The 25897-nt window shown below is 39.4% G+C and overlaps 1 protein-coding gene across 3 annotated transcripts in view; it reads left to right on the top strand.

Annotated features, from left to right (window-relative positions):
* The first annotated feature begins 310 nt into the window (after positions 1-310).
* The window catches only part of grip2b (glutamate receptor interacting protein 2b), a 242854-nt gene continuing 217267 nt past the window's right edge, over positions 311-25897 (top strand). For 2 of the 3 annotated variants that reach the window (XM_078947472.1, XM_023955041.2), the window contains exon 1: positions 324-518. In XM_078947472.1, coding sequence (XP_078803598.1) covers positions 464-518 — 55 coding nt within the window. In that variant the 5' untranslated portion in view covers positions 324-463. Of the gene's footprint in view, positions 519-25897 lie in introns of all 3 variants that reach the window. The other variant, XM_078947469.1, reaches the window with a different exon arrangement.

The following is a 25897-nucleotide window of genomic DNA, read 5'->3' as shown; positions in this document are numbered from 1 at the left end:
CCCTAAAGTGAATTACTATTAACTCCACTGAAATAGTTCTGCATGAGATTTTACCAGAAATATAACGGAGCCAGAATATTTACTGTGTGAAAATACTGTTTACTCCTAATTCATCAATGAAAATATACAAAAAACTGAGTGACATCAGAAAGAGTAGAAGAGAAAGAATGAATGAAAGTGTGGACGCAGAGGGAGAGAGAGGCGCTGACAGAGCGCGCGCGCATTGGTGCTGCGGCGGGACCGACTGTCACACTGAACTGTCAGCAGGGTGGATTCCGGAGAGAGCCGCTGATTCTCGGCTTCCCGACAGGTCACCAGCTGGAGAACCACAGTGGAGGAGGAGAAAGGAGAAGAAAAAGAAGGAACGGCTAAAAGGAATAACTAGAAAACATTTCCATCACCTCCACTGGACAGGATCTACTGCCCTCCCTCATCAGCATCTGTCATTCTCTTCATCACAAAGATGCCAGGTTGGAGGAGGAACCTCACTTTTTGCCTACAACGGATGCACGAGGAAGGTAGGAAAGCAAAAGTGATTAGCGCGTGTGTGTGTGAGATGAGCGCGCGCGCGGGAGTGATTAGAACCTAACTGACTCTTTTGAATCTTTTTTTATTCTATTTGATCTGTTTGGAGTTATCTGGATGCTCTTTGTACACACGTGCTCTGCGGGGCTTCGAAGCACCAACAGCTTCAGTGATCTCGTGTGTATGCGCGTGCGCGTATGTGTCATCGCGTGTTGATTCTGCCGAGGTGGCTGGAGATGCGGGCAGATCACCGCGCGTGCGCGTTGGCGCGTGTCTCTGAGTGGGAAAGGAGCTGCGTGTCGGTCCTGCGGCTGAGCAGAGGAGGAGGCGCAAAGCCTGATGGTCAGCCAGAGGGGGCACGTGCGTGTGTGATGATGCTCACTTGTGGAAGTGTGCAAACGAGAAAGCAAGCCATGTGTGACATCTGACAGAGACACAACTCTGCTGACAAAGACTTCTCTGATTCAGTCTCTTTCTGTGAAGCACACTGCAGTCCAACTATTTCACATTCTTTGAGGTTTTACTTCATCTGTTACTTTTCTGAGCACAAGTCTAGAAATTAAAACAAACTGAAATCTTTTTACATTTGAAATTAGACTAAAATGAAAGTTGATAGACTTTCAAATAACAAAAGCAGAGGTGGGTAGTAACAAGTTACATTTACTCATGAACATCTACAAAAGTGATATTTGGTTAAAAAAATGAATAAAAAGTGCTTGTCAGGTTAGTTTTTCTGCACCATACTTTATACTTTTAGTCCAGTAGATTTATGATGATAAACCAGAACGCTTACTCAGTTAAAATGAGCTTTAATTGTCTAGTTATTTTCTTTTGTTTTGAAATTTTCATTTGTTTTAGGAATATATCATAAAATCAGGGCAATCTTGGTGTTGCCGGTTGACTGATTTGAAGGCTAATGTCGACATAGGCCAATGTAAAAAAACAAAAAAATCGTCTTTAACCACACAGAAACTAACTGACTCTTTTGAATCTTTTTTATTTTATTTTATTGTATGTGTTTGGAGTTATCTGGATGCTTTTTTTTACAATGCAACTGCAACAAACTTTAAGGTCTCACTCTGATCATGATGTATTAAAAGTGCTCCCAGTGTTCTTTCAATTATGGTTTTACTGTATTTATCAACATAAAAAAAACTTGTATAGTTTTCTGGGAAATAGTTTCTGTAGAGTGGCAGTAGTTCATTAGAAATTCGCCTCTGAGTTATGGGTGGGACTGTTGTCATGGAGCAATTCCGCCCACCTTCCCTTCCCCGTTGCGCAGTTTCGAGCAGGGAGCTCCTCTATCATCTCCAGCTTCTCATCAGTTCCTAACTCACAAATATTTGAATAAATAAATGCTGAGAAATGCAATTTGAAACTTTTTTTTTTCTTTATAAATTTCTTTTGTTATCAGAACAATGCTACTATTACATGCTAAATATTATTCAGCCCCCCTTAAGTTAATAATTTGCAGCGCCACCTTCTGCTGTGATTACAGCTGTAAGTCACTTGGGGTATGTTTACACATCGAGAGACTGACATTTTTTCCCATTCCTCCTTACAAAACAGCTGGAGCTCAGTGAGGTTGGATGGAGACCGTTTGTGAACAGCAGTTTTCAGGTCTTTTCAAAGATTCTCGATTGGATTCAGGTCTGGACTTTGACTTGGCCATTCTAACACATGGATATGTTTATTTGTGAACCATTCCATTGTAGATTTTTGCTTTATGATTTGGATCATTGTTCATCCAGAGTGATCATGGGCCTCTTGGCTTCATCTCTGATCAGTCTTCTCCATGTTTGAGCTGAAAGTTTAGACGGACGGCTGGGTCTTTGTAGATCTGCTGTCGTCTAATACTCCTTTCATTTCTGTATTATCGCTTGCACAGTGCTCCTTGGAATGTTTAAAGCTTGGAAATCTTTTTGTATCCAAATCCAACAGTATCTCGGACCTGCCTGGTGCGTTCCTTGTTCTTCATGATGCTCTCTGTGCTTTAAACGGACCTCTGAGACTATCAAAGAGCAGGTGCATTTATGCGGAGACCTGATTACATTAGGGATGGGTATCATTAAGGTTTTAACAGTACTACCGTACTACTCTTATTGGTACTGCTTATCGATCCGGTATTTTAACGATACTCTTATCAAGGGGTGGCGAACACGCGGCTCTCTGCCAATGAGAATGCGGCTCTTTGCTTCTCATCATATTGTGGTGACCCGGGGGTTAGCCCCGCCTTCAGCCCCTAAGACTCATGGGAAGTGGGGAATCTTGGGGGTAAAACCATTAGTGAGGTGGCCATGAGCAGAAGAGAGGTTCATGATGTTTTGGTACTGACAGTAGAGTTCAAGTACATGCACTGTTAAGCTGGTTAGAGGCAAAATAATACTTGTTTACTTGCTACAGTGGTGAGCAAGCTGAGTCGTTTCAGTTTTCATAAACATGTCATCAATTAATTGTTATTCATGACAGGGATCCATCATAAAACTTTAAATAAAATAATTATTTAAGAATTTTTATTTTGTTACTGAAGGTTAAAATTAATTTATGCTACACTCAACTGAAATAAAACTTGAAATAAACACAAGTACAATACTTGCTGTTGTGTTGTGTTGTTTTTTTATGGAAAATAATACGGCTTTATTTGCGTGTTTGTGTGTGTATGTGTTGGCAGGTCAGTGTGTGGTGTGGCTTTTTGACTCTCACAGCGAAAAAATTCGGCTCTTGGTGTCAAACTTGTTCGCCACCCCTGGTCTTATCGATACTTTTTGAGGACGAAAACTAACTAAATAAATAAACAACAAATTAGGAACATAAAGTGTTTTATTTCCTCATTATGGAACAACATTGTTTTTTTAACAAAACATTTTACTTTATACATGATAATGTTACAATACAGACCTGTTTTTTTATGAGGAAGTAGCTGCTAGTTTGTCTGGAATCATAAGCGGTGAGTCTAAGCCCCGCCTCTCATTCCGTATCGTTGTTTTCTCCCGCGTGCAACCCCCCCCTCCAGCGTGTTCTACACAAACAGCGCAACATAAAGTCATCATAGCAACAAGGTGACAGGATAGTAAGGGCACCCTGACGCAAGTTTAAATAATTTTACGCAGAAATGGGTGGTTTTAGTCTAAGGGATTTTTAGGCATTTATGCGTCCCCTACGAGATCCCCACTGACTGTCTTTCTAGAAAAACTTTCCGTCCCATTACAGACTGGTCGGCGTTCACAGCTGCAGACACGCCCCTTCGCGTGCTCACCCTGCTCTCAATCTGAGAACATGATAGTAATTTTACAAAAACACAGTGAGCCGCAGCACAGGGAGGAAGGAGCCGCATTTTGGACCGTTTAACTCTTTCTGCCATCGTATATCTTTGTTAGTGTTCCTGTGTGCGCGCGCCACGTGCTGTCTGAACAATAGCCCCGCCCCCCGTGCACACAAATAGCCAGACAGACCTCTTCTCCTCAGCGAGAATAGCATAATTAATATCATCATTAAGTAACGGAACATTGACTGACTTGGTGAGTTAAATATGGCAGCTAACGTTTATATCTTGTGGCACACAAAAAAATGCGACTTTTCCAGTACCGATAGCAGAACCGTTGAGGTCAGATCTTAACGATACTGCGGTCTTGAAGAATGTTGCCCCGTGGCTCGGTTCCCATCCCTAGATTACATACAGGTGGATTCTATTTATCATCATTAGGTCAACATTGGATCATTCAGAGATCCTCACTGAACATCAGGAAAGAGTTTGCTGCACTGAAAGTAAGGGGGCTGAATAATTTTGCATGCCTAATATTTCAGTTTTTTGTTTGTTAAACAAGTTAAATATCCAATAAATTTCGTTCCACTTCATGATTGTGTCCTACTTGTTGATGATTCTTCAGAAAAAAATGCAATGTTATATCTTTATGTTTGCAGCCTGAAATGTGGTAAAAATTGAAAAGTTCAAGCGGACCGAATACTTTCCCAAGGCACTGTATGTAATAACTTTTACTTTAATACTTGTAAAAACACCCAAAAATATACATATTCTCAACATCAATGCTTGCTATATATTTATACGCTCAATTATCTGTGTTTTTTTGCATATAAACTTCCCTTGTTTTATTTGAAAATATTTTCATTTCATTCGAATTGTTAGAAAATCCCAAACTTTTCTAGGAATCAGTTTAAGCCAGGAATAAATGCAAGAAGTCCTTTAATCTGCACTCAAGACCAATATCAGCAGTCTAAACTCGCCATGAACTCCTAATTTTCTTTTAAGAATTGCTCTTTCTGATTCAGTCTGCACCTTATCTGTAATTGCTCTTTCTAAAGATTGGGGATCAGCTTCTTTGGAGAAACTTAAGCTATCACTTTCCAGGCTTTAAAAAAGTTGTACTGCAGTGATGTGATTGGTTAGAGACATTAGGCCAGTTTTCATGACAACAATTTTATTGCTTTAGCTTGTTATAGTTTAATAAAGTCTACACACAGAAACATGTTTCATTCTGAGGAATTGAAAACTGCAACCAAACATTTCTGCTTGTGTTCAGTTTGTAATACGCTCTTTCACCGTTTGAATGAGATTGTTTTGCTCTGTCAGTTTAGCTTTTTTCATCTGTTTTGTTGCATACCAGCTGCATGGCAGCAGAGGAAAAATGCCAGATGAAAATTTTGTTTTCACAGACTCCTGCAAGACCTCACTTGGTCAGCGCTCACAAAACAACTTACTCTTCCTTCCTGTTACATGTTGTCATGACACCAGACTGTTGATGTTTCTACTCTTGTTAGAAGTTGTTTCTAAATTTCTAAAACATTTAGTATTGCAGCCTACTAAAGTCCTGACCCTGTGCTGGATGTGTTTGATTTTTTGGCTTCACTCCTTGTTTGTTAGATGTACTTTGCTGCAAAAGAGTTTTGTTTTGCAAGTTGTGCTTCTTGAAAATATGATTTTGGTTTGTAATGCCCATCATAGTTCAACTGTAAGAGACAGAATTTAAAGAAAAATATCCAGGACATTACGTTTTGTATTTTTTTAAAGAATTGATTTGGTACAAAGAAAAGTAGTGTTTACCTCTTACAAACAAGCAGACCTCACAGACCTGTTACCTGTTCCTCTAAGAACCAACATGCAACAAAAGAGAGACATGCTCTTCAATTCAATTCATCATACAAAGGGTGTGGTTGCCTTTAAACTGTTAAAATTTCAGTCTGAGGAGACTTTAGTGTGAAAGACTGGGTCTAAAATGTGCTAAGAGACTGCAGGGATCTCTGAGACTGTATTTGTTTAGTCTTTCTGCATATAATAAGTGCAAAACTAAAACCCGGGGCAAAGTTGTGATAAAGAGACAGCGTGACATGGAAAGATAAGAAGAGTACTAACAGACTTGTGTTTGCTGGTGTTGCTCTTGTTGCCTAGACTTAAGACAGTAGTGATATCCTGCATCTGGATTCTCTGTTACAAATGTTTAATGCCACTTGAAATAAACTGTGCACATTTACAGTTGCACTCTGTTATAGTTGGGATTTGTGTGGCAGCATCAATCATGTGAAAGTCATATCATTTTTGAGGCTGGAAATAGAGATGTCAACTGGACATTGAGTTGTGAACACCTTCTGCCCTGACTGCTACTAGTAGATTCTGCTTTGTGAAGTTTGTAGACTTGTCTGCTCATCATCCTTTATCCTGTGCTGCAAGTACATTGGGGTCGCAGCAGGGCAGCACAGCAGCAACTGCTCTTATAGAAGAGTAAGATCAATATAGGCTCAATGTCAAAGTCACCAAAAGTCTCCAAAAGCACAGAGAAATCATTAGATTTGCCACCTGTAGATTCTTTAAACAAGAGACTCTGTAGGGATTAAAAATCTATGACCACAGCTTAACTTTTTTTGTTGTTTCCTGTGGTGTGCAAAGTATCTTATAATGTTACATGCAAACAGACAATATAGCCTGTGATTCACATACATGCTTTAAAAAAGGGGGAAAAACTTTTTCAGATATAGAAATAAGCTGCATTGCTCGATCACCAGTCCCATAGAAAAACTGCATTAAAGGTTTGATTCCTGTCCAGCTTATTAGTGCATTTCTAGTTTTCAGTTGGAAGACACTGAGCTATAATATGTGCAAAAATAAATCACACATTTGCACACAGTCTTTGGTCATTTTCATTTGACATGCAGATTTATATTAACTTGAATTTTGAACACCTGTTGTAAAAAAAACTTGTGAATGTCATTCTTCTTCCTGCATTTGACCCTTTTACACCAGAGCTTCAGCTCCAGTGTTTACATTCTGTCGACTACTGTAACTCTTCAACGGTTTATGCAATTAACGTAATTCCGGTCAATTCTAAAGATGAGGAAAGCACTCTTGCAGTGATATGCACAATTTACAGTAGTGGAATTTGTCTGTGCCATTATGCAACAGTTTACATGAGTGATGTGCAAAGCTTATAAGAATGAGCTGATTCACTATGATTCCTGCAGGCGAGGATTCATGGCCGGTCGAACAGCATGTGTTATTTAGGTGCCGCCTGCAACATCTGCAGTGTTAAAGGGTTAATCCAGTTCAGCTTTAAAAGTTGCTAACCACAGGTCTAACCTGTCCTTGTATGCACTTTGCCAAAACGTTCTGAAATTACTTACTAAAACAGTAAAAACGCCAAGATGGTGTCAAAACACAAGACAGATTTGACCAAAGTCCAGTGTCGGACAAAACACAGCTTTAGCAGTGTTTAGCAGTGTGACGCTAACGCTGTATCGCACTGCCCCACCTCTGGTTAAGCTCTGCAATGGCCTCTAAAGTGGCAAGAGCACAACAAAATATCACACTTATGAGGAATCCACATAGAAAAGAAAAAAAAACTGCATGACCAATACTTCTTTATTCCGTCTTTATTCCTCATAAAAAATATTAGTCCCTCTGGATCTTAAAAGATCTCAGTTGGACCAGGTTATTGGTCTGAATTCATATTCCTAATTCAAAGACTGTGACCCCTCAGAGCATGAAAAATTGGATGCAGTAAACTGCATTCTCCTTTCTATTTAGCAACTTGGCTCTGCACTCGTGTTTTGCATGTACGTCTTTTAATCGGGTTGCAGCAAAGCTGCTCTGAACAAAATTCATTAGAACACTGGATTTGTTCCAGCTGAGCTTCAGGGAGGTGTTTCATCTTGAGAATCATGTTCGGGACCTTAACCCCAAGTTATTCAAATAGAAAAAAATGGACAATGGACAGATGGAAAGAAATGTCCACAGTTACTACTTAGACCCATCTTAAAGCATGAGCAGGTATTTTCTGTGTGCTTTAAGAGACAGTGTCTGTGTTCCGAGAGACGGTAATGATTGCACAGCAATGCATTTATAAAAAACTTTTTTCTGCCACTGTTCCACAATTATTTGATCAGAACGTTTTGTTCCCCAGTTGAAGGACAGATTTTGGATAAGCAAACCAGCTTGAATGAATGTTTGTTTAGGTTGCCGCCGGGACAAAATGGAAGGGAGATTTTTGTGTGTGTTGCAGTCACTCATTCTGGTGACAATGTCAAAAAATCTAAGGGTACAAATAACAATGGCCTTTATGTTGTGCATGAATATTGTGGCAAAAGCTGAAATTCAACAAACAGGCAGATGAAAAGAGAGGCAGGTAGACCTGACAGGGAGTCACAAGAGGAGATTAGATAAAACCAGAGGAGAGTTTGAAGGGGAAAGATAGAAGGTTGGTCTCTCGTCCTTATCAGCCATAAGAGGAGACACTATTAATCAGGAGACTAGAAGATCAAATAATGTGCTGGCAGATGAATAGCAACCCTGTGTATGCGTCAGTTTGAAATAAACTTAGAAGTGTGTGATGGAGTCCTCAGTCTCCCCTTAAAATGGATTTTTTTGTTATCGCAGACGGATCAGAAGTGGATTAGGGGTGAGGAAAGAGGAGAGAAGAAGGTCAGAGGAAACAAAAGACTGGCAGGAGGTACAGAACAATGAACAAGTTGCTGCCAATATCTGACAACATTAAACCTCAGTACATTCAGTTGTGGGCAAAATAGTTTTTTTTGGATGTATGTATGTTCACGCTATTCTTTTGTCAGATTTACCGTAATTTCCGGATTATAAGGTGTTACTTTTGTCACACGCTTTCAACCCTTCGATTTGTTCAATGATGCGGCTAATTTATGCATTTTCTTTTTTTTTAAGGCATTTTTTCTAACAGACGCTAGGGGCGCTCGAGCAGAAAGGGTAAGAGTGAGACAGGGGGAATACGGTATACGTGTCGAGGAAGACCCAAGTTTAATGTAAATTCCTGCTTTGTGAATGAATAGCCCGAACAGACCCTCATCATGGAAGATGCAAGAAGAAATGCATATGACGCAGCTTTCTAGTTCAAAGCAATCGTTAAAAGCATTGTGAAAAAATCCACCATCACCAATGGGTTTGGAAAAGCCGGTCTGCTGCATGACAGAGGACAGCACAAGCTCAGGAGAGAGTTTACCTCAGGATGAGAGTGACACTGACAGCGACAACGAAGGAGAGACAGAGAGAGTGTGGTGAAGAATGTCTGACGCTATTCCAATCCGACACTGAGGAGGAAGACTTCCATGGTTTCAGTGCACAGTAGGGCGCGATTTTTTAACACCAATGTGATGAAGCAGCAGGAGTTGTGGTGTCACGCAGAACCCTTAAAGTTTGAACACAGGACTCGAGGAAAAATTAAATGATTAGCAAAGATTATTGTTTATTATAGTTCAAATCCCGCACCATATGCAGAACTTTCAACAACAACAAAAAAAAGGTGATGAGTCATCACCGCAGTTATGTGGTTATCGTCACACCCCTAGTTTGGAAAGAAAAGCTCAGGTATATTATGAAAACTTTGAAAACTCTTTCTGTGTACTGTCTTTCTTTGTAAATATATCATGTGTTGAACCTTTCCTGGATTACTTTTTTTCTTTCTGACTGTGGTCGGAAAATGCAGGTGAGATCCTCTCCGCCGAAGGTTCACTTCCGCGTTCTGACCCTCAGAGCCTCCAAAGTGGGTTAATAAAGAATCATTCACCGTTCTTCTGGGGGAAATCTTCTTTTCTTACAGTTCTCCTTTATTCTGTATATCAAACATGAACATGGACCCCCAACACACTTCTGCTGTGCGCTCTCTCTCGCTCTTGCGCTGCACGCACTCCCTTCCTTCTGCTACACGCGCTCCCTCCTCTTTCTTACACACACACGCGGGGTTTCAGCACATACACATCCTCATTCTACAACACATGTTTCAATGTGGGCACATGCAGCTTATGTATGTACGAAATAGTTTATCCTTTAGAAATGTAATGGGTGAGGCTTATAATCAGAGGTGTCTATATTCCAGAAATTATGGTAAGTTAAAGTTTTAGCATTTGTTCTGACCATTGAGATGCACTCTCTCTGTTCACAGATATATGGCAGACTGAAATGGCTAAAAATGTGTTTACAATTTGTTATTCAATGTATTTGCAGGTAAAACTGGTTCTGCAAACTTGTTGAAGACATAAGAGCCATGTACTGTTACTTTGTACTTATTAATAATTTTTCGTAAGTATTTAGAAAAATTATCCATTGAGTATCCGTATCGGCTACAAGAGGCACGAAAATATTGAGTATCGGTTGTAAAAAGTCATTATCGTGCATCCTTAGTGAAAATGCTATATAGTTTTGAATGTCCTCCATGGGTTGAACATAGGACCACTTAAACTTGTTTTTTGTTTGTCTTTAATAGTCATTCTGAAATTCTTCACTATTTCTCCAGAGCAGCTGCAATGTTACTAATTCCATCAATAGTGTAATTTGATTGCCCGTTGTTCATCACTGCTGCAATGCTGACACTGGAGGTGAAGGTATTGATTTAATTGTCAGGGTAAAAGGTTAGAAAACAAATGCATGTGTAGTGGGAAGAGGAATATTTTAGTCTCAGTTGCTATATTGTCCAGAAGGACATGGGTGAAATCCTTTTTTGTTGTCCTTTAATCTACACATTATCTTCTCATGTTAATGTGTTTGTGGATTATAAAAGAAAGCCTTGGTGTTTTGTGATGTCTACATATAATAGCTGTGGCAACCTGAGTGTACATTAGTGTGTTTGTGTGTGCACGAGACGCGTGTAGAAGGCATGTAGCCGCAGGTTAGCAGTGGGCGAGAGCAGTAACGCTGCTTCAGTCATAATAGGATCTGACGATGACTCATGCCCTGCAAAAACAACTAACGCTCTCTCTTTTCTCTTCTTATTTCCTCTAACTCCTTATACTCTCATCTCAATCTTTCTTTTACTTTTTTTTAACTTACATCCCTTAATAGTATTCTCCCCCTCTTCAGACTTTTCTCATTCACCATCTTTCTATCTACCGCCGTTTGCATCTTATCTATTGCCTGTAGTTACGTTAGTATTTTTTCTACCATGTTTGTAATCACGTACAGCTTTTTTGATAGAAAACTTTTTTTGGCTCTGCTCCTAACTTACTTTCATCCTATTACAGACATTTCTCTATCAAATCTCTTTCAAAAATGTTGCAGTTATCTCTTTATTTCTTGTAAATGTTTTTGTTCACATTTTTACATTTCACCCATGTTTAACTTCAGCAAACTCCCCAATCATTTCATATTGTTTGGCTTCCATTTAGAATTGGTTTACATTTAGCCTGTAAAAGATAATCCTGCAAATCAGTTTGCAGCGGTGTGATGCATAATCAAGGTTTCATGCCTCACTGACTCCTCTGTCTTGTATACTGCATTGCTTAGGTCACCTGATTTACATGCAGATGCTTGCTTACATTTTGCAACATTATAATAGTCTTTGTGCAGTACAAAATATGACTCCTATATACAAATTATTATTTCACGAACATTGCATGTACTTTAGCAAAAACTGCCCTTCACCCTACCAAGTATTTACATGCAAGTTTTGCAGCAGATGTTTTTTTTTTTGTCTCCATTCAGTCTGTTTTGTTCCCCATGTCACCAAATCCTTTATAAAGTTGTTTTATGTTTGTCTTGTATTTTATGACCAGTTGAAACTAAATTCAAAGGTTACACACCTTTCAAATATCCACCATGACTCTGGTCTGTTGCCACCACTCCAGAGACAAATAGTCCCATGCACAGTGAAGACTACATGGTTTGAGTCCCCCTTAGTTTCTGGGATTCTGGAGGATTGGGAACATTTCACCCCAAAGTTTGTAGTGGTTTCTCCCATATTAATGTCCCCAACACCCTAAAAGAAAGGCTCATAATCTTTCTAGTGTTACAATCTAAGATATACCTCTGCATGTAGAGTGCACAAGCCATTTCTTGGGTCAAGACGTTGCATACAGTGGAACAAGAAAACAACACAGCTGTCATGAACTAAGTTTATCTTGGGTTGTAGCATGTGACAAACAGGGTCCAGATGAGGCCCAGATCACCTTGCTATGTTGTGAGAAAGGTATGCCCACATTCCCAAAGGGAATAAGAATTTGGGTTATACTCAGTGGATGTGTGTCTCAGAATCTCATCGTATCATCCCCATAAGTAAAAGGCTGCAGTCACAATACAGTCCAAAGGACAGCCAGTCCAAGTCACATGAAAGCAAACTTTGCTTTTGCAAAAATAAGAAGTAATGTAAACAGTTTTCTTCCTCTTATTTTTATGATCTATTAATGCTTCTTTTATTTCCACAAAACAATAAGAATTATTTCCAGAACAAATGACTCCTTTAGTTGTATCAGCATTGGAAATTGCTTCATGTGCCTAATTTTGATGAGACTCACTGTACTGAACATACTGGCCACTCTAAGCTTCCAGTCCATTTACCCCAGAATTTGATATACCGTAATTTCCGGACTATAGAGTGCATCTTATTATAAGCCGCACCCATTACATTTTTAAAGGATAAACCATTTCGTACATACATAAGCCGCACCTGTTTATAAGCCGCATGTGCCCACATTGAAACGTGTGAGAAAGAGGAGGGAGCGCGTGCAGCGCAAGAGTGAGAGAGAGCGCACAGCAAAAGTGTGTTGGGGGTCCATGTTCATGTTTGATATACAGAGTAAAGGAGAACTGTAAGAAAAGAAGATTTCCCCCAGAAAAACGGTGAATGATTCTTTATTAACCCGCTTTGGAGGCTCTGAGGGTCCAAACGGGGAAGTTCTGTAACTGATCGGCATTTGCTATGTTGATTTCTAAAACAGTTATGTCAATTTTTTACATAATAATTAAGTAATTCATCTTTGTCATGTGCTTTATTGATACCTAAGGATTCTTAATTCTGTTTTATAAAAGTTGTGAACCGCATAAAGATATATCATGCAATAAAATTGGTTACAGTAGAACAGGGGTGGGATTATAGAAGTTCACTTCTTTCCACTCCCTTTCAAGCAATATTTAATTTATGTCTAATTATCCTAAGTTTGATACGTCTTTGTATGAATGTTAACCTGATGATTGTATTGTTTTTGTGTATTATTCTTACTGGATTGCTTGAAATAAACCATTTCAAATCAGAAATCAAATCAGACTGAGAGCTAATAACTTCTCCCAATATGTGGATGGGAATGAACCAGCTGTGGAGACTGGTGACATGTTAAACACATCTTCTGCTTTGACTCTGGTAGATCCATTGCAGACTGGTGTCCACCCTAGGTTATCACACCCACTTATGTAGGGGATGTAATCATGCAGCTGACCTCCTGTCTGTTGTGCCTTTGATTTAAAATTTGTTGAGCTTGTATCGAGCTGATTGCTCTCAGAAGCAACACTGCATGCTTGAGTGTTTTATTTCATGATCCTTGTGTCCTTAAAAGTCGCTTGAGTCATACTGCTGATTTTTACAAACCCATTGCTACTGACAAGTTTATCTTTTTTTTCCTTCAGAAAACAAAACACTTCTCGCAGAGGTGAGTGTTTTTATTTGCCAAGCTAGGATTAGCCTTCTCCTGGCGGACAGGAGATTTATGATCCTCTAAATGAAATTTTTGTCAGCACATGACCAAGGCACTCAATTTCAAAAGTGATGCAGAGCATTTTTTCATCACCAAGACTACTGTTGCAGGGATTTGGGTTTATTGTTTTCTCACCACTTCATCAAAAAAAGCCCTCTGCCCTTTACTGTATCACTGAGGTCATCAACTAATCAGACCCCCAACTTTGTTTTTTCTCAACTGGTTTTGTGGAGATAAAAGGTAAAAGAGAAGGGCTGATTTACGACAAAGGTTCGTGGTTCAATCCTGACCTGCAGCTTCAGGTTGGTGCAAAATAATTGTTTTCATCCTGCTACACTTCACAATTCCTTACTTCCTCTCCTCTTTTCTACTTTTTCTTAATATTCATGTTAGGTTTAACGCACAGGATCATGGTTCTCTCTTGATTGATATTTTCCTGTGAATGCACTTGAAACGCATAGGGCGTCTTTGTCTCTTAACGCATTAATGCAAACACAAACATTTAATCTACGCCTGTCTGACGAACTGTACACGCTTGCTCTTCTGTCTTTGTGCACCCCTGTTGCCATTATCTGATCACAGGATCACTCATTTGTTTTGTGTGTTCATTCATCCTCTTTGCACCTTAGACTTTGATTGCTGCAGGCCCTCTTTCCACACAAAGTCTTCAGCTACCAACCTGAATCTGTTTAATCTTTGCTGAATCCTGCCACATCTGTTATGGTCTCCTGACTGCCTCTCCTTCATGTCCTGCTTCTGGAATGAACCTGTAATGACGCTGAATGTTCTAAGCCCCATTACCATGCTGAAGCATTACGGATGCAAAGCAACACGGCTTCAAAGCATTATCACTTTAAATAGAAACCAATCTGTTAAGTCACAATGGTCCTACTAGCTCTGTTACAAAGCACTTCCCTTTCCTTTTTTTTGTTGTTACTTTTATAAATTTTTTTGCACTGTAATAAAAAGGGGGGGGGGGAAGTAAAGCAAATGGGCCTGCTCAAAAGTGACAGATCCTGCAAATACATAAGCATTTTTTAATTTTCTTTTTTTCCTAATTTATGTTTGATTCTTTGATAGAATCCTATACTCAGTTGATTAGCTGGATCAGGTGTGTTCATCCATTTGAAACTTACCAGAGCAAACATACCTATATTACAAAACATGCAGGAATACGCCCTTTGGTGCCTACCCCTGCTTTAGACTATAGTGTAATCCCTCAATGTCTAAATATAACTCCAGCTATGAGAAAAAAAAGTGTGTTTTTGTTTTGAAGCAGATGCTATTTTAAGGTAATTTTGGAGCTGAAGTGGTTTGATGCATATTTGCATCAATAGGCACTATGGGTTTAAAACAATCAGTTCTGGTTTTTAAAAGGTCAACCACAGACTATCCTCTAGAGCAGGGGTGGGCAATTCCAGGCCTCGAGCGCCGGTGTGTCTGCATGATTTCCAGATAGTCTTGCCCTACTCATGGCTGATTACCTGGTTCAGGTGTGTCCAGCCAATAATCTTGCCCTACTCATGGCTGATTACCTGGTTCAGGTGTGTCCAGCCAATTAAAACATGCCAGAGCAGGGTATGCTGAAAAACATGCAGGAATGCGGCCCTCAGTGCCCACCTATGCTCTAGAGCACTCCTCCAAGCTAATGTCCAAGCCAAGGACTTGATCCTTTATTGGATGGTGCTTGACCCACCAGCTCAGGGGTCGGGAACCTATGGCTCGCGAGCCATATATGGCTCTTTTGATGGTCACATGTGGCTCGCAGACAAATCTTTACTTATACTTTTTTTTTCATTAGACCAGTCCTTCTCAGGCGCGATGCGATGTCAGAGGCGCGCAGTAGTAGCAGTGCTTAGAGAGAGAAATCTGCGCCAGCATTATCAGTTTACTATTATCTATTATTTCACAGAGTTTGTACCAGCTGGAAACCTGTGAATTGACGTGCCTAAAACTGCGCGCTCCCGTCTCTGAGAAAGAGCGCGCAGATGCGGGGACGGGATGTGTGAGGGAGAAAGCAGAGGGTGGGGGGTTGTGGGGACCGGCAGCAGGTGAATCGCGCAGGGATTGTAAAAACGTAAAACCCGCTGTCCGTCACTCACTGCAGCGTGTGAGTGTGTGTTTGGCTCCCCGTCTGCATGTGATCAGTCTGTCTCACATCTACAGAACATTCAGACCTACGATCACGTTTAAAGTCTCAACGCCTGCATGAAGCAGAAACTCACCACGTATAAACCAGACTAGACCATCAGCAGAACTACCACGAGAAATACTCATCATTTATTAGAAACAGAATAACAATGTTATTAAAAAGAATCCACAGACTTATTGTACTTTAAAAATGTTGAAATTAAATCAAATGCACACATTCACTTGTATATTTAGTTTTAAACAAATTGTCGCGGACTGAGTTGGATGGCTGTTGGGTCGCGTTAAAAGTTCTGGAGTTCATTGAACGCGTCAAGCAGAGATCTGATTGGCTCTCAGTTCTGTCGCTCAGCCTGTTGTTAGGTAGTTTGGACCAATGGGGTTCAGCTATGGGCCGAATAAGGGAAATGGGAGGGCTGGAGCGGTAGGAGCGAATATAAAGTTGGGAGACGCGCTCTCGTCTCGGCGGGAGAGATTCAGGAGTTGCTGAATTAATTGAACGGCGTTTGTTGCGGTCTGCAGTCACCAGAATAAAGAACTTTAAAAGAGGTTAAGTCTCCGTGCCTCAGTGTGGGGAAGGGACACTACATTATTGTATGGCTCTTTCGAAATTACATTTCAAAATATGTGGCATTTATGGCTCTCTTGGCCAAAAAGGTTCCCGACCCCTGCACCAGCTGCTGTACTGTTAGCATAGCCTCGTGAGAGGGAAGTGTTGATCTGGAACTATGTTCAAGTAGGAAGGTGCAGTAAGTGTGCATGTCTGACTGACGATCCTCTGCTCACACACACACCCGGTTCTGAGTTCGGTAGCCCGTTCCCCTAGAGCTGTGGAACGGATCGCAGTTCTAAATCTCCCACATACTACCTCTCATGTAACAAAGCACCCCCCCCTTCCCCTCAAACACAAAGCTGTAAGTCTGCGCTCCGCCGGTCCACTTGACTAGTTAAGTGCGGGAGCGGACCATTTCCTTTCTAGTTTGTTTGTTACTTTTTTTGTTAAAGTCACTTCCCTCAGTTTATACTGGATAATCGCGGTTTGAGTCATTATTTGGGAAATAAAATAAAAAAAGCAATAAAGTAAAACAACGAATAGCAATTATGAGACCGAAATATTAAAAATAGCCCCCCCCCCCCCCCCCCCCCCCATGACGATATCATCGTCCATCCCGATGGTTGACAGCAAACATCGTCAACGGCCAATTTAAGGGACATCGCCCAACCCTACTGGGAAACTCATCAGAGGGGGATTTATGTTTTTAACAAAACAAGTCTTTGCTCCCCTATAAATTTGTCTTCATTTGTTGGTCTTCCTCCCTGTTTTTTTTATATTTATACGTCAGAAACGACATCAAATGACAATTGTCTTTCTAAACGATTCTTGGCTTCAAACCATTATAGTTAAAAATAAAGCCTCCAGTGTTAGTGTGTTCTCATATTTTGGTAAAAATTTTTAGAATTTTTACCTAAGCTCAAATGTAAGTATATTTGTTGTTTTTAAGCAGTGGGCGTGCCAGGAACAGGGTGATATGTACTTTGTGCTGTAAGTCAAACAAGCAGCTTTTCATTCAGTCTCTCAGGGCAGCTGTTAAACCTCTAAACAATTGAATTGCTCTTCATCTCCATCTATTGCTGCCCATCTCAGTTACAATGCTGTCACAAATTCCACTTCATATTCAGCACCATCAAACGAGGCACGCTGTCAGACAGTTTGAAAAAGCAATAATCTCCATCCATAGTGGGGAAAAAACAAACATTAGGGAGTAAGTAGAAAGAAAATTGGTGAAAAGAAAGATTACTTCATTTTAAAAACAGTCCAGCATTGATTTACTTGATGCAGCTGCATTTTTAAAAGCACAAAATTTCTTGATAAAGAAAACAAAAAAAACCTGCAACAAAACCTGGGGGAAGGAAACCATAAAAAGTACATGGATCACTAATTTTTGTTTAACAACGAAGATAAAGCTGAAACCCAAATCTTGAGTGAAGCAATTTAGCCTTGATTTTCCTTGGGCTGAAAGGTCATTTCAAGCTAATGTTGCTTTTTGTAAATTTGAATGCTTTACCTGTTTTTTTATTTTTTCCTTTTACAAATATGTTGCATATTTCTTCTTGACACAGTTGAGCTTCAGAAGCCATCCACCCATCACAAGGTTGCTGGCAGCTTACTGACATTTATTGACTTACAGAAAGTGGAGAAAAAGTGCTGACCAGTTTGAGACAACAACTCTAGGGTTTATTCTTTTTTGCCTATTTCCACATTTTGAAGAGAATCAAAGTTTGAACTACTGCAATTTAGGAAACCAAGGTGTGCAAGTTACACATTTTCTAAGGTAATTTCCTGAACTTTATTGTCATTTGACGTGAATTTTGAGCATTTTATAACCGAAAATGTTAGAGCGGTTAGTGTCTTAATGTCTGAAACTTGGCCATAGAATTTTCATGAGTTAAAACAGGTGAGAAATGTAAATGACTTTTAGGCCGAATCTATCTATCCTCTACCCCTGCGGCTTCTCCCTAACCCTACATTTAGCACCCAAAACGGAGAGTTATGGAAAAATAGTGTCTTTAAATTAGATGATGTCATCAATAGCCAGATCAGCTACATTAACACAGAGCTGTTGGCGCTCAGAAATGCATAACATCAGTTTTATAACTTTCAAAAGTCATGCTCAGAGCACACCCATGTGAAGAGAAGTGCTTCTCCTAAACGGGACAGTGCAACCCCGCGGGGGCATCCCTCCACCGCGGGGTTAGCCCTTAAAAACCTTTTTCCGACAACCCTGAAAGGAATAGGGAGAAACCATAGAGGTAGGGGAAGAATTCTGTATTGGCCTTACTAGAGGTTAGTGACCCACAAAAGTAAACTGTGAAACTTTGAAAACCAGGAAAATAAATCAAGCAGGGCTTTTGAATACTCCTTACAGGGATTGTGGTCAAACTTTAGTTGCATCTCTGCCAGTCCAAATTTAAGCCCAAATGAAGTCAGTCAATAGAATTTTTCCGCAATCCTAAATCAATAGAATTTCCAAAAAAATATTATTCTGCTGCATATTTTCTTGGAATTTAGGGTGTCTGAATGATCACAACCTCAAACGGCGTCAGCACAAACCTGTTGATTTACATGAAGCAGTTTTCCATGTTAAGAAAAATATAAAAACAACAACAACGGAGGAATTCCCCCAAAAGATGGTAAAAAATAAACCAAAAATGTATCTGAAATTGTTGTACTACAAAAAAATATGAGTAAAGTTGTGGTTTATATCACAAGAAGCTGTTTGCATATAAAAACCTTTTTCCGACTGCTTTAAACACAACATAACCCTTGCAAAAATTATACTCCTACAGTACATTAGAGTTTACTTAGAAAAATACATTAGAACTGAGCAAAATATAAAAACATTTTATGTTTTTATTAGAGCAGAAAACACGTTTAAACCTTGACAGCAACAAATCTTCACTGAAAATATTGAAACTTGTTTTACTATTTGACAAGTGGCCCGTTAAAGTAATATTAAGTCTGAGATTTTTCTGGTTATATGGAGAGTAACACCAAGACACGTATATTTTTTCTATCCAACTGTACTGACTGTGAATTTTGTCTCTTTGCATTAATAAGCAGAGCTCCCAGTGTTGATTCATGCCTGTGAGTGTGCACTCTGTTGGTGAGAAATGTGTTGCTCTGAGAATATGTGGCCCATGTACCATAAGGGTGGCCCCTTCTGCTCTGCAGAGTGGGCTGGCGAGCCAACAGAGGGCCAGAGCAACCCCCAAGAGATCACTGCCTTTGGCCCTTTCTGCAACTCTGGATTGCCTGTCTCTATTTTATCTGCTGATAATACTGCTTGATGCAGCTTAACTGGATGTGACTGTGAATCTCTGAATTCTCTGTCATATCAGGGTTTACATGCAAAGTAAGAATCTGCATCTTCAGTTCAGTTTAGTCTATTTTTACCTTAGGATAATTAAGTGGAAGTCTGATTTTGTCTTGGATTTGTAATTATTACAGCTGCTTTCTGTTATAAAAAACAAAACAAAAAAAACACACATTTGGTTTTTGGATCTCGTGGTACATTTTCCCATCATATTTTCCTTTCATATTTACTTTCGTCACATTTATGTGTTTCTTGCTATTGTTAAGTCATGTTTCATATTTTTTTAAATAAAATTGCTAAAATTCCCTCAAATTTACCTCTGGCTTTCCGCATTTGGGTCATACCACACAAGGGCATTTGAGATTTTCAGGAAGTAGGTTTCTTCTCTTTGCAGCATAATAGCCAAAATAAGTCATATCATGTCAGCCACATATGGCATCCGCATGTGGATTCAGGACAGATAAAGTCTGTGCCACTGGAAATCCTTCATAAATACGCTCATGATGTACAGTAGATGTCAGCAGTTCTCTTATTTGCTTTTATTTCTTTGAGGCATTGATTTGATGGTGTTGTCCGTTTGGCTATGGCTAATTCATTACTTTTGCTGTTCCTTTTAGTGCTTCCATTGTGTGTGGAGGCAGAAGCTGGGTTGGCTTGACTTCCTGCGCAGATTTCAGGCCTCTTCTTAATTAGGTTTCACCTAACTGCACACCCACTTGCAGCTTTTGAGTCAATTACAGGCTAAACTAATCACGGGTTATGAAGAAGAGTAATGCATTTGAATTAATACACATTCACAAATACCACAGCCAACCTCCACCAGCATTTTTACTATCGACTAGCTCTCAAGCAGAAAATAATATATTTCATGCTGATGAATACAAAATGGAATCTAGTTTTTTTTGTCACAAATTACCATGAAAGTTCAAGTAGTTGTCTAGAAAGTAAGTAATTCAATAATTTTGTGCCATTTTTTTCCCCTAAAATCCCTACAAAACTGGTTTCAGTAAAGGTATTTAGAAACATATTTGAATGTAAATAGATCATAATATCCTATTTGGATAAACAAATCAAATTTTTTGCATCCCTGATATGCATGTAAACTAAACAACTTTGGTGCCCCCTTAAATGTTTATGGAGAGTAACCAGACAGGGTGAGCGAAAGGCGTAAAGCGGCAGAAGACTTCTGTCCTCCTTATGCCGAGTCAGATTCATGTCAGCCCATGGCCATTTGTGCATTTTCATTAAGTTGTTTTCATCAAAATGGGAAAATGGTCTGACTTAAGTTTAGGACACGCAAAAAGTTCAGAAAAATGTACAGAAAGAGGTGAAGCTGCTCTGAGAAAATTCCTCTCAAATAAAGTATAGGGATGTTTTTTGGTTTTTATTCCACACTCACAGTTGACCACAGCTTCACCTACACCTGTATTGGAAGGATTAGAGCATCTGTCATTGTGTCAGCCTTCAAGGTCTGATCTGGTGAACTTGACTAACTCTGCACTAACCTTTATCCCCTTGTCATGCTGTGTGAATCATAATGAGCGTAAAGGGGGAAGTGCATGGATTCTTATTCATTTGGTGGGATTTGCTTGAAGCTCTGCATTATCTTGCATCTGTACTTGCTGTTGTATGACTTTGTATTATGACTGTAGTGGGAGAATGCGTGTCTTTACCTGGTAGTTTTTTTTTTTTTCTGTTTCTGCTGTTGGCTTTTAATTTTCAGCACCGAGTTAAAAACACCAAAAACATCAGAGCGGGTCTTTAATGGTACTATTTTAACCCATTAACACTTTGCTGATGATTAAAATGAGCAAATTTATTTATTTATATAACTTTAAGTTTCACTTTGGTAGAAAGTTACTTGGCATGAATCCCCTAGATTTTTATGCCCAAAGTTAAACATTGCAATTCCGTTTTACATCCATTATCTATGATCTATTTGGGGTTTGGCATTTAGGGGCATTTTAATTAGAATTTTTGACCTTCACACCTCCCTGTTCACCTTTTACCTGCAACCGGAATGATACAGAAGTGTGAAGAGAGATATAGCCTCTTTATCTTAGGGGTCTGCCACAGCACCTCTTCCTAGTTGGATGGGGTGTTAACTCCTCACTGATTTTTTTTGTGGCATTCTTCCCAAATGTGCTAACCACTTATGCTTGATGATGAGTATCAACTCTCAGAAAACACAGCATTCAATTCAATTCAATTCAATTTCATTTGTATAGCCCAAATTCACAACAGTCGTCTCAATGGGCTTCGTATCGGTAATTGAAAAAGTGGTACATGAACTCAAAAGGATCATGAATACATAGAGTTCAATAGGAAAATACTAAAATGAACTAACAAACTGACTACGCTAAACTGGCATCCCTGCCCTTAGACCCCCCTTCGTGGTAAGGAAAAACCCCTAAAAAAACGGATTCCGGAAAAAAACGAAGAAACCTCAGGGGTGCCTACATGAAGGAGGGATCCTCCCCCAGGACGGACAAGCGATATACCAGAACTCTTAGAGAGCTAACCAAGAGTTACAGTAATCCAGGCTAGACGTAACCAACGCATGGATGAGTTTTTCAGCATCACTCTTAAAGAGTATATTTCTGATCTTAGCAATATTCCGCAGGTGAAAAAAGGCAGTTCTACATGCCTAAGATATGTGAGCCTTAAATGATAAGTCCTGGTAAATTAAACCCAAAGATTTCTAACTGTGGAATTGGGGGCTATACTTACCCCATCCAGGGAGACTATCTGAGCAGACAGAGCATCTCTGAGGTTTTTAGGACCAAGTATAATGACCTCAGTTTTTTCTGGGTTCAAGAGGAGGTAATTAATTGTCATCCAGGTCTTGATGTCTTCAAATTGGCTGATGTCCTGTAGGTGGAAGTAAAGCTGCTTAACTACAACTCTTTCTAGGATTTTAGAAATAAAAGGGAAGTTTGATATTGGTCTATAGTTGGCCAAGTTGCTAGGATCCCAACTGGGCTTTTTCAGAAGAGGTTTAACAACTGCATATTTAAAAGAACGTGGCACATAACCCGTTTCCAGAGAGGTATTTATCTTCATTAATATGGAATCATTAATTAGGGGAAAAGTTTCTTTAAAAAGTCTAGCGGGAATTGGGTCTAACAGACACGTTGAGGATTTGGAGGACGTAATAACTGATGCTACTATCGCTTGATCCACAATAGTGAAGCCGTCTAATGTTACAGAGGTTTCTATGGAGGCCTCCACTTCTACCGCTTCAGCCTGCTCTGGGCTGATAGTAGGAATACCTTGATTCAACTTATATCTAATATTTGAGATTTTACTTTCGAAAAATGTAAGAAAATCATCAGAGCTGAGAGAAACGGGAACATGTGGTTCTACTGAGCTCTGACTGCGAGTTAATTTAGCAATAGTGCTAAAAAGAAATCTTGGATTATTTCCATTCTCTGATATTAAGGTTGAATAGTACTGGCTTCTAGCTCTACGCAGAGCTTTTTCATAATTTAATAGGCTATGTTTCCAGGTATACGAGACTGCTCTGAACCGAACTTAGGTTTCAGGGGGGCAACAACATCGAGTGTACTCCAAAAGCTTGTAAGGCATCATTAACAAACTGGTCATTTATAGGACTGATGCTATGGGAGCTGGTCTCAGAGTATTTTCTCAGAATATCAGTAAGTACTGGCTGAACTGTGAGTTTAAACTCAGACACAGAACGGTCAGTTAAGGTTCTTCTAAGCTGTTTCTTATTCACTGGGGCAGTAGTATGTTCTAATGTAAACTGGAAGGTAATCAGAAAGGCACTCAGCTGGCCAATCTCTATACTATGGGTTGGAACAAGGTCCAGGGTGTGCTCATGACAGTGAGTGGGTTCATTCACATTTTTGGTGAAACCAACATCATCTAATAAAGCTGCAAAAACATTTCCTAGACAGTCACTGGGGCCATCAACATGAATATTAAAGTCCCTATTATTATAGTTTGATCAGAATCTAAGACAATAGTCGATAGGAAGTCGGAAAACTCAGTTAAAAATTCTGAAAATGGGCCGGGGGGTGATAAATAATTATGAATAAAACAAGTTTTCAAGTCTTCCTGCTTGGGTGATTTATAGACAATATGATGCTTTCAAATGAGTTATAAACATTTTTAACTTTAGGGCTGAGAAGTAAGCCTGATATTCCCTCCTATACCTTGGAATAACCTCAATAAACAAGTGAAGGAAGCTCAATTGCATCTGTAATCTTAACCTTTCTCTCACAACCCACTGCTCACGGCCCGAGAAAGGAGAAGTGATTGATCTATAAAGGGAATATTCTGTTTTTTAAATCAGATATATTTTTACCTCCATAAACTGCAAATGCTGTAGCAATTAGGTTGTCAATCTCACATTACTCCCATTTAGAATCCCAAGATACCGGGAAACATCACAAGTCCTATTTGTTAATCTCATTGGGTAAAAATCTCTGCTAAACAACAAAATCTAATGCAACATACACATCCAATTTGGGATTGAGAACCCGTGGTCAGCACGTTCTTGAACGCGCTTTTAGCGTACAGTGTTCACACTAGACTGTTCCTACCCGACACTCTTGCATGTACCAGTTGGAAGAGGCACATGAGCAAAAACGTCTAAAATAAAATGAACACAGTAAGAGTATTGTAGTTGAAAAAATATCAGTTATCAGGGATGCAACTATTCACTTTACACAAGATTTGGTACAAACCCTGATTTTTAGGTTAAGGTTTTGTTTCGGTTCGATATACAATTAATGCATTGCAAAAGAACAATAAACAAAAAAGAAATCAGAAAAAAATATCTTTTTTGATTTGTTAATAGGCAAGTAACCATGAATAAAAAAACTTTAGGTTGGCTCTAACTAAACCTGGCATAATCAAATAATAAATATTAAATCCTTCTTAAATAGCACAGCAGGTGTGTAACATGGTTTGGTTTAAAACTGATAATTGTGGCATCACAATTATCAGTGATCAGACAAAAAAAAAACAGATTAATGGAAAAAGTCTTCTATCTTCTTGTGAGACTGTCACTGATGTTCTTTGAAACTCACTGGTTTAAATGTTTACCAACAGGACTTTGTACGTTTGTCCAGAAGAGGAGACGAATGTACTTAATTTACAGGTAAAGGTTTGACCAGTGTGTATTTGTGTGTGGCACTGGACACATTCACTTTGGTGTGTTTGTTTTTTTTTTTTTTGGCTTCAAATTCTTGAAGAGTAAACCTTCACTTTTCTGATTTACTTCTACAAATTCATCAATAATGGGATCAATGTCTCACTATAGGCAAAGGTTATGGTAACAGTGGTAAGTGTATCTTGTGGGACACATGTTCCATGGATAATTGTTTGATATGATTGTGTATTAAAACAAATGTTCACACAGGGCTCCAATAAAACAATGATATAAAAAAAGTAAGTTTAATTTGAATTTTTATTTAATTTTCGATTTGGACATTAAGAGGGGGACAAGGGAAAAATGACATTTTAGGTGTTATTTTCAAAGCCATTTTCAAGCACTCTTTTCCCCTAGATTCTGTGGATTTAGTCTCAAGACATGCAAGTTTACTGAGAAACTACGTTGTCGTATTTTGTTTGTGGATAATTTAAAATATGATGGGTGGTACATAGAATGTTCTCCAATTCTAAAATGACCTGGATAGGCCTTTTCTTTGTTTGTAAATCTGGCTCTAACCTTCACCACATGTCACTGCTCTATACCTCCTCCGTGTCTTCCATGCATTGTCAGGAGATCCACAGACACCACACCATGTAGTGATCAGGCTGAAATCTTTTGGTGGTAGCTCTTCCCACACGTGGCTGGGGTGTCAGGCTTATGAACACATTTAGCGTCAAGCTATGGCAATTGAAAAGTTGCATAAATTGCCAGGAAAAGTGGCGTAATGAATGCCATTTTCGCTCAAGCAGCAAATTTGGAGGTTCTAGCCGGGAAGGAGAGGCGGTTGATCCCGGTACCCCATTGACTCTCAACAGCTCCTCTTAAATAAGTTAGTTTTTTTTTCCTACCACACTTCAACACATCCTTCTCTTTCTTCGGACTTTGACAGTTAACACATTTTAAAAATGCAGTCTATTGACAAGACAATAAATGTAAATCTGGTATTAATTATCATTGTGGGAAATTGTGTTCCTGTCACTTTCCTTCTTGGAAATGTAGTTTTGCGTATAATTGAATTAGCAACTCCTTACAGTCACTTAGTATTCCCTAGGCTACTACAGATAAAATCCTGGACCTGCCCCTGTCCAGACTTCGTAGTTATGGAGCAGCACGGACGCGGGCCCTTAGCTAAACAGAGTGCTCACCTTTCCCTGAACTTGACTATTGTATTATTACTTTTCTTTTGTATGTGTGAGTGTGTATCATAAGAAATATTAGCCACAGCTTTTATCTGCTG

Source organism: Oryzias latipes, chromosome 5 (assembly GCF_053564925.1).
Source record: "Oryzias latipes strain Hd-rR chromosome 5, Olatipes_Hd-rR_3.1".
Classification (NCBI taxonomy): Eukaryota; Metazoa; Chordata; class Actinopteri; order Beloniformes; family Adrianichthyidae; genus Oryzias; species Oryzias latipes.
This window is presented reverse-complemented; position numbering and strand designations above follow the sequence as displayed.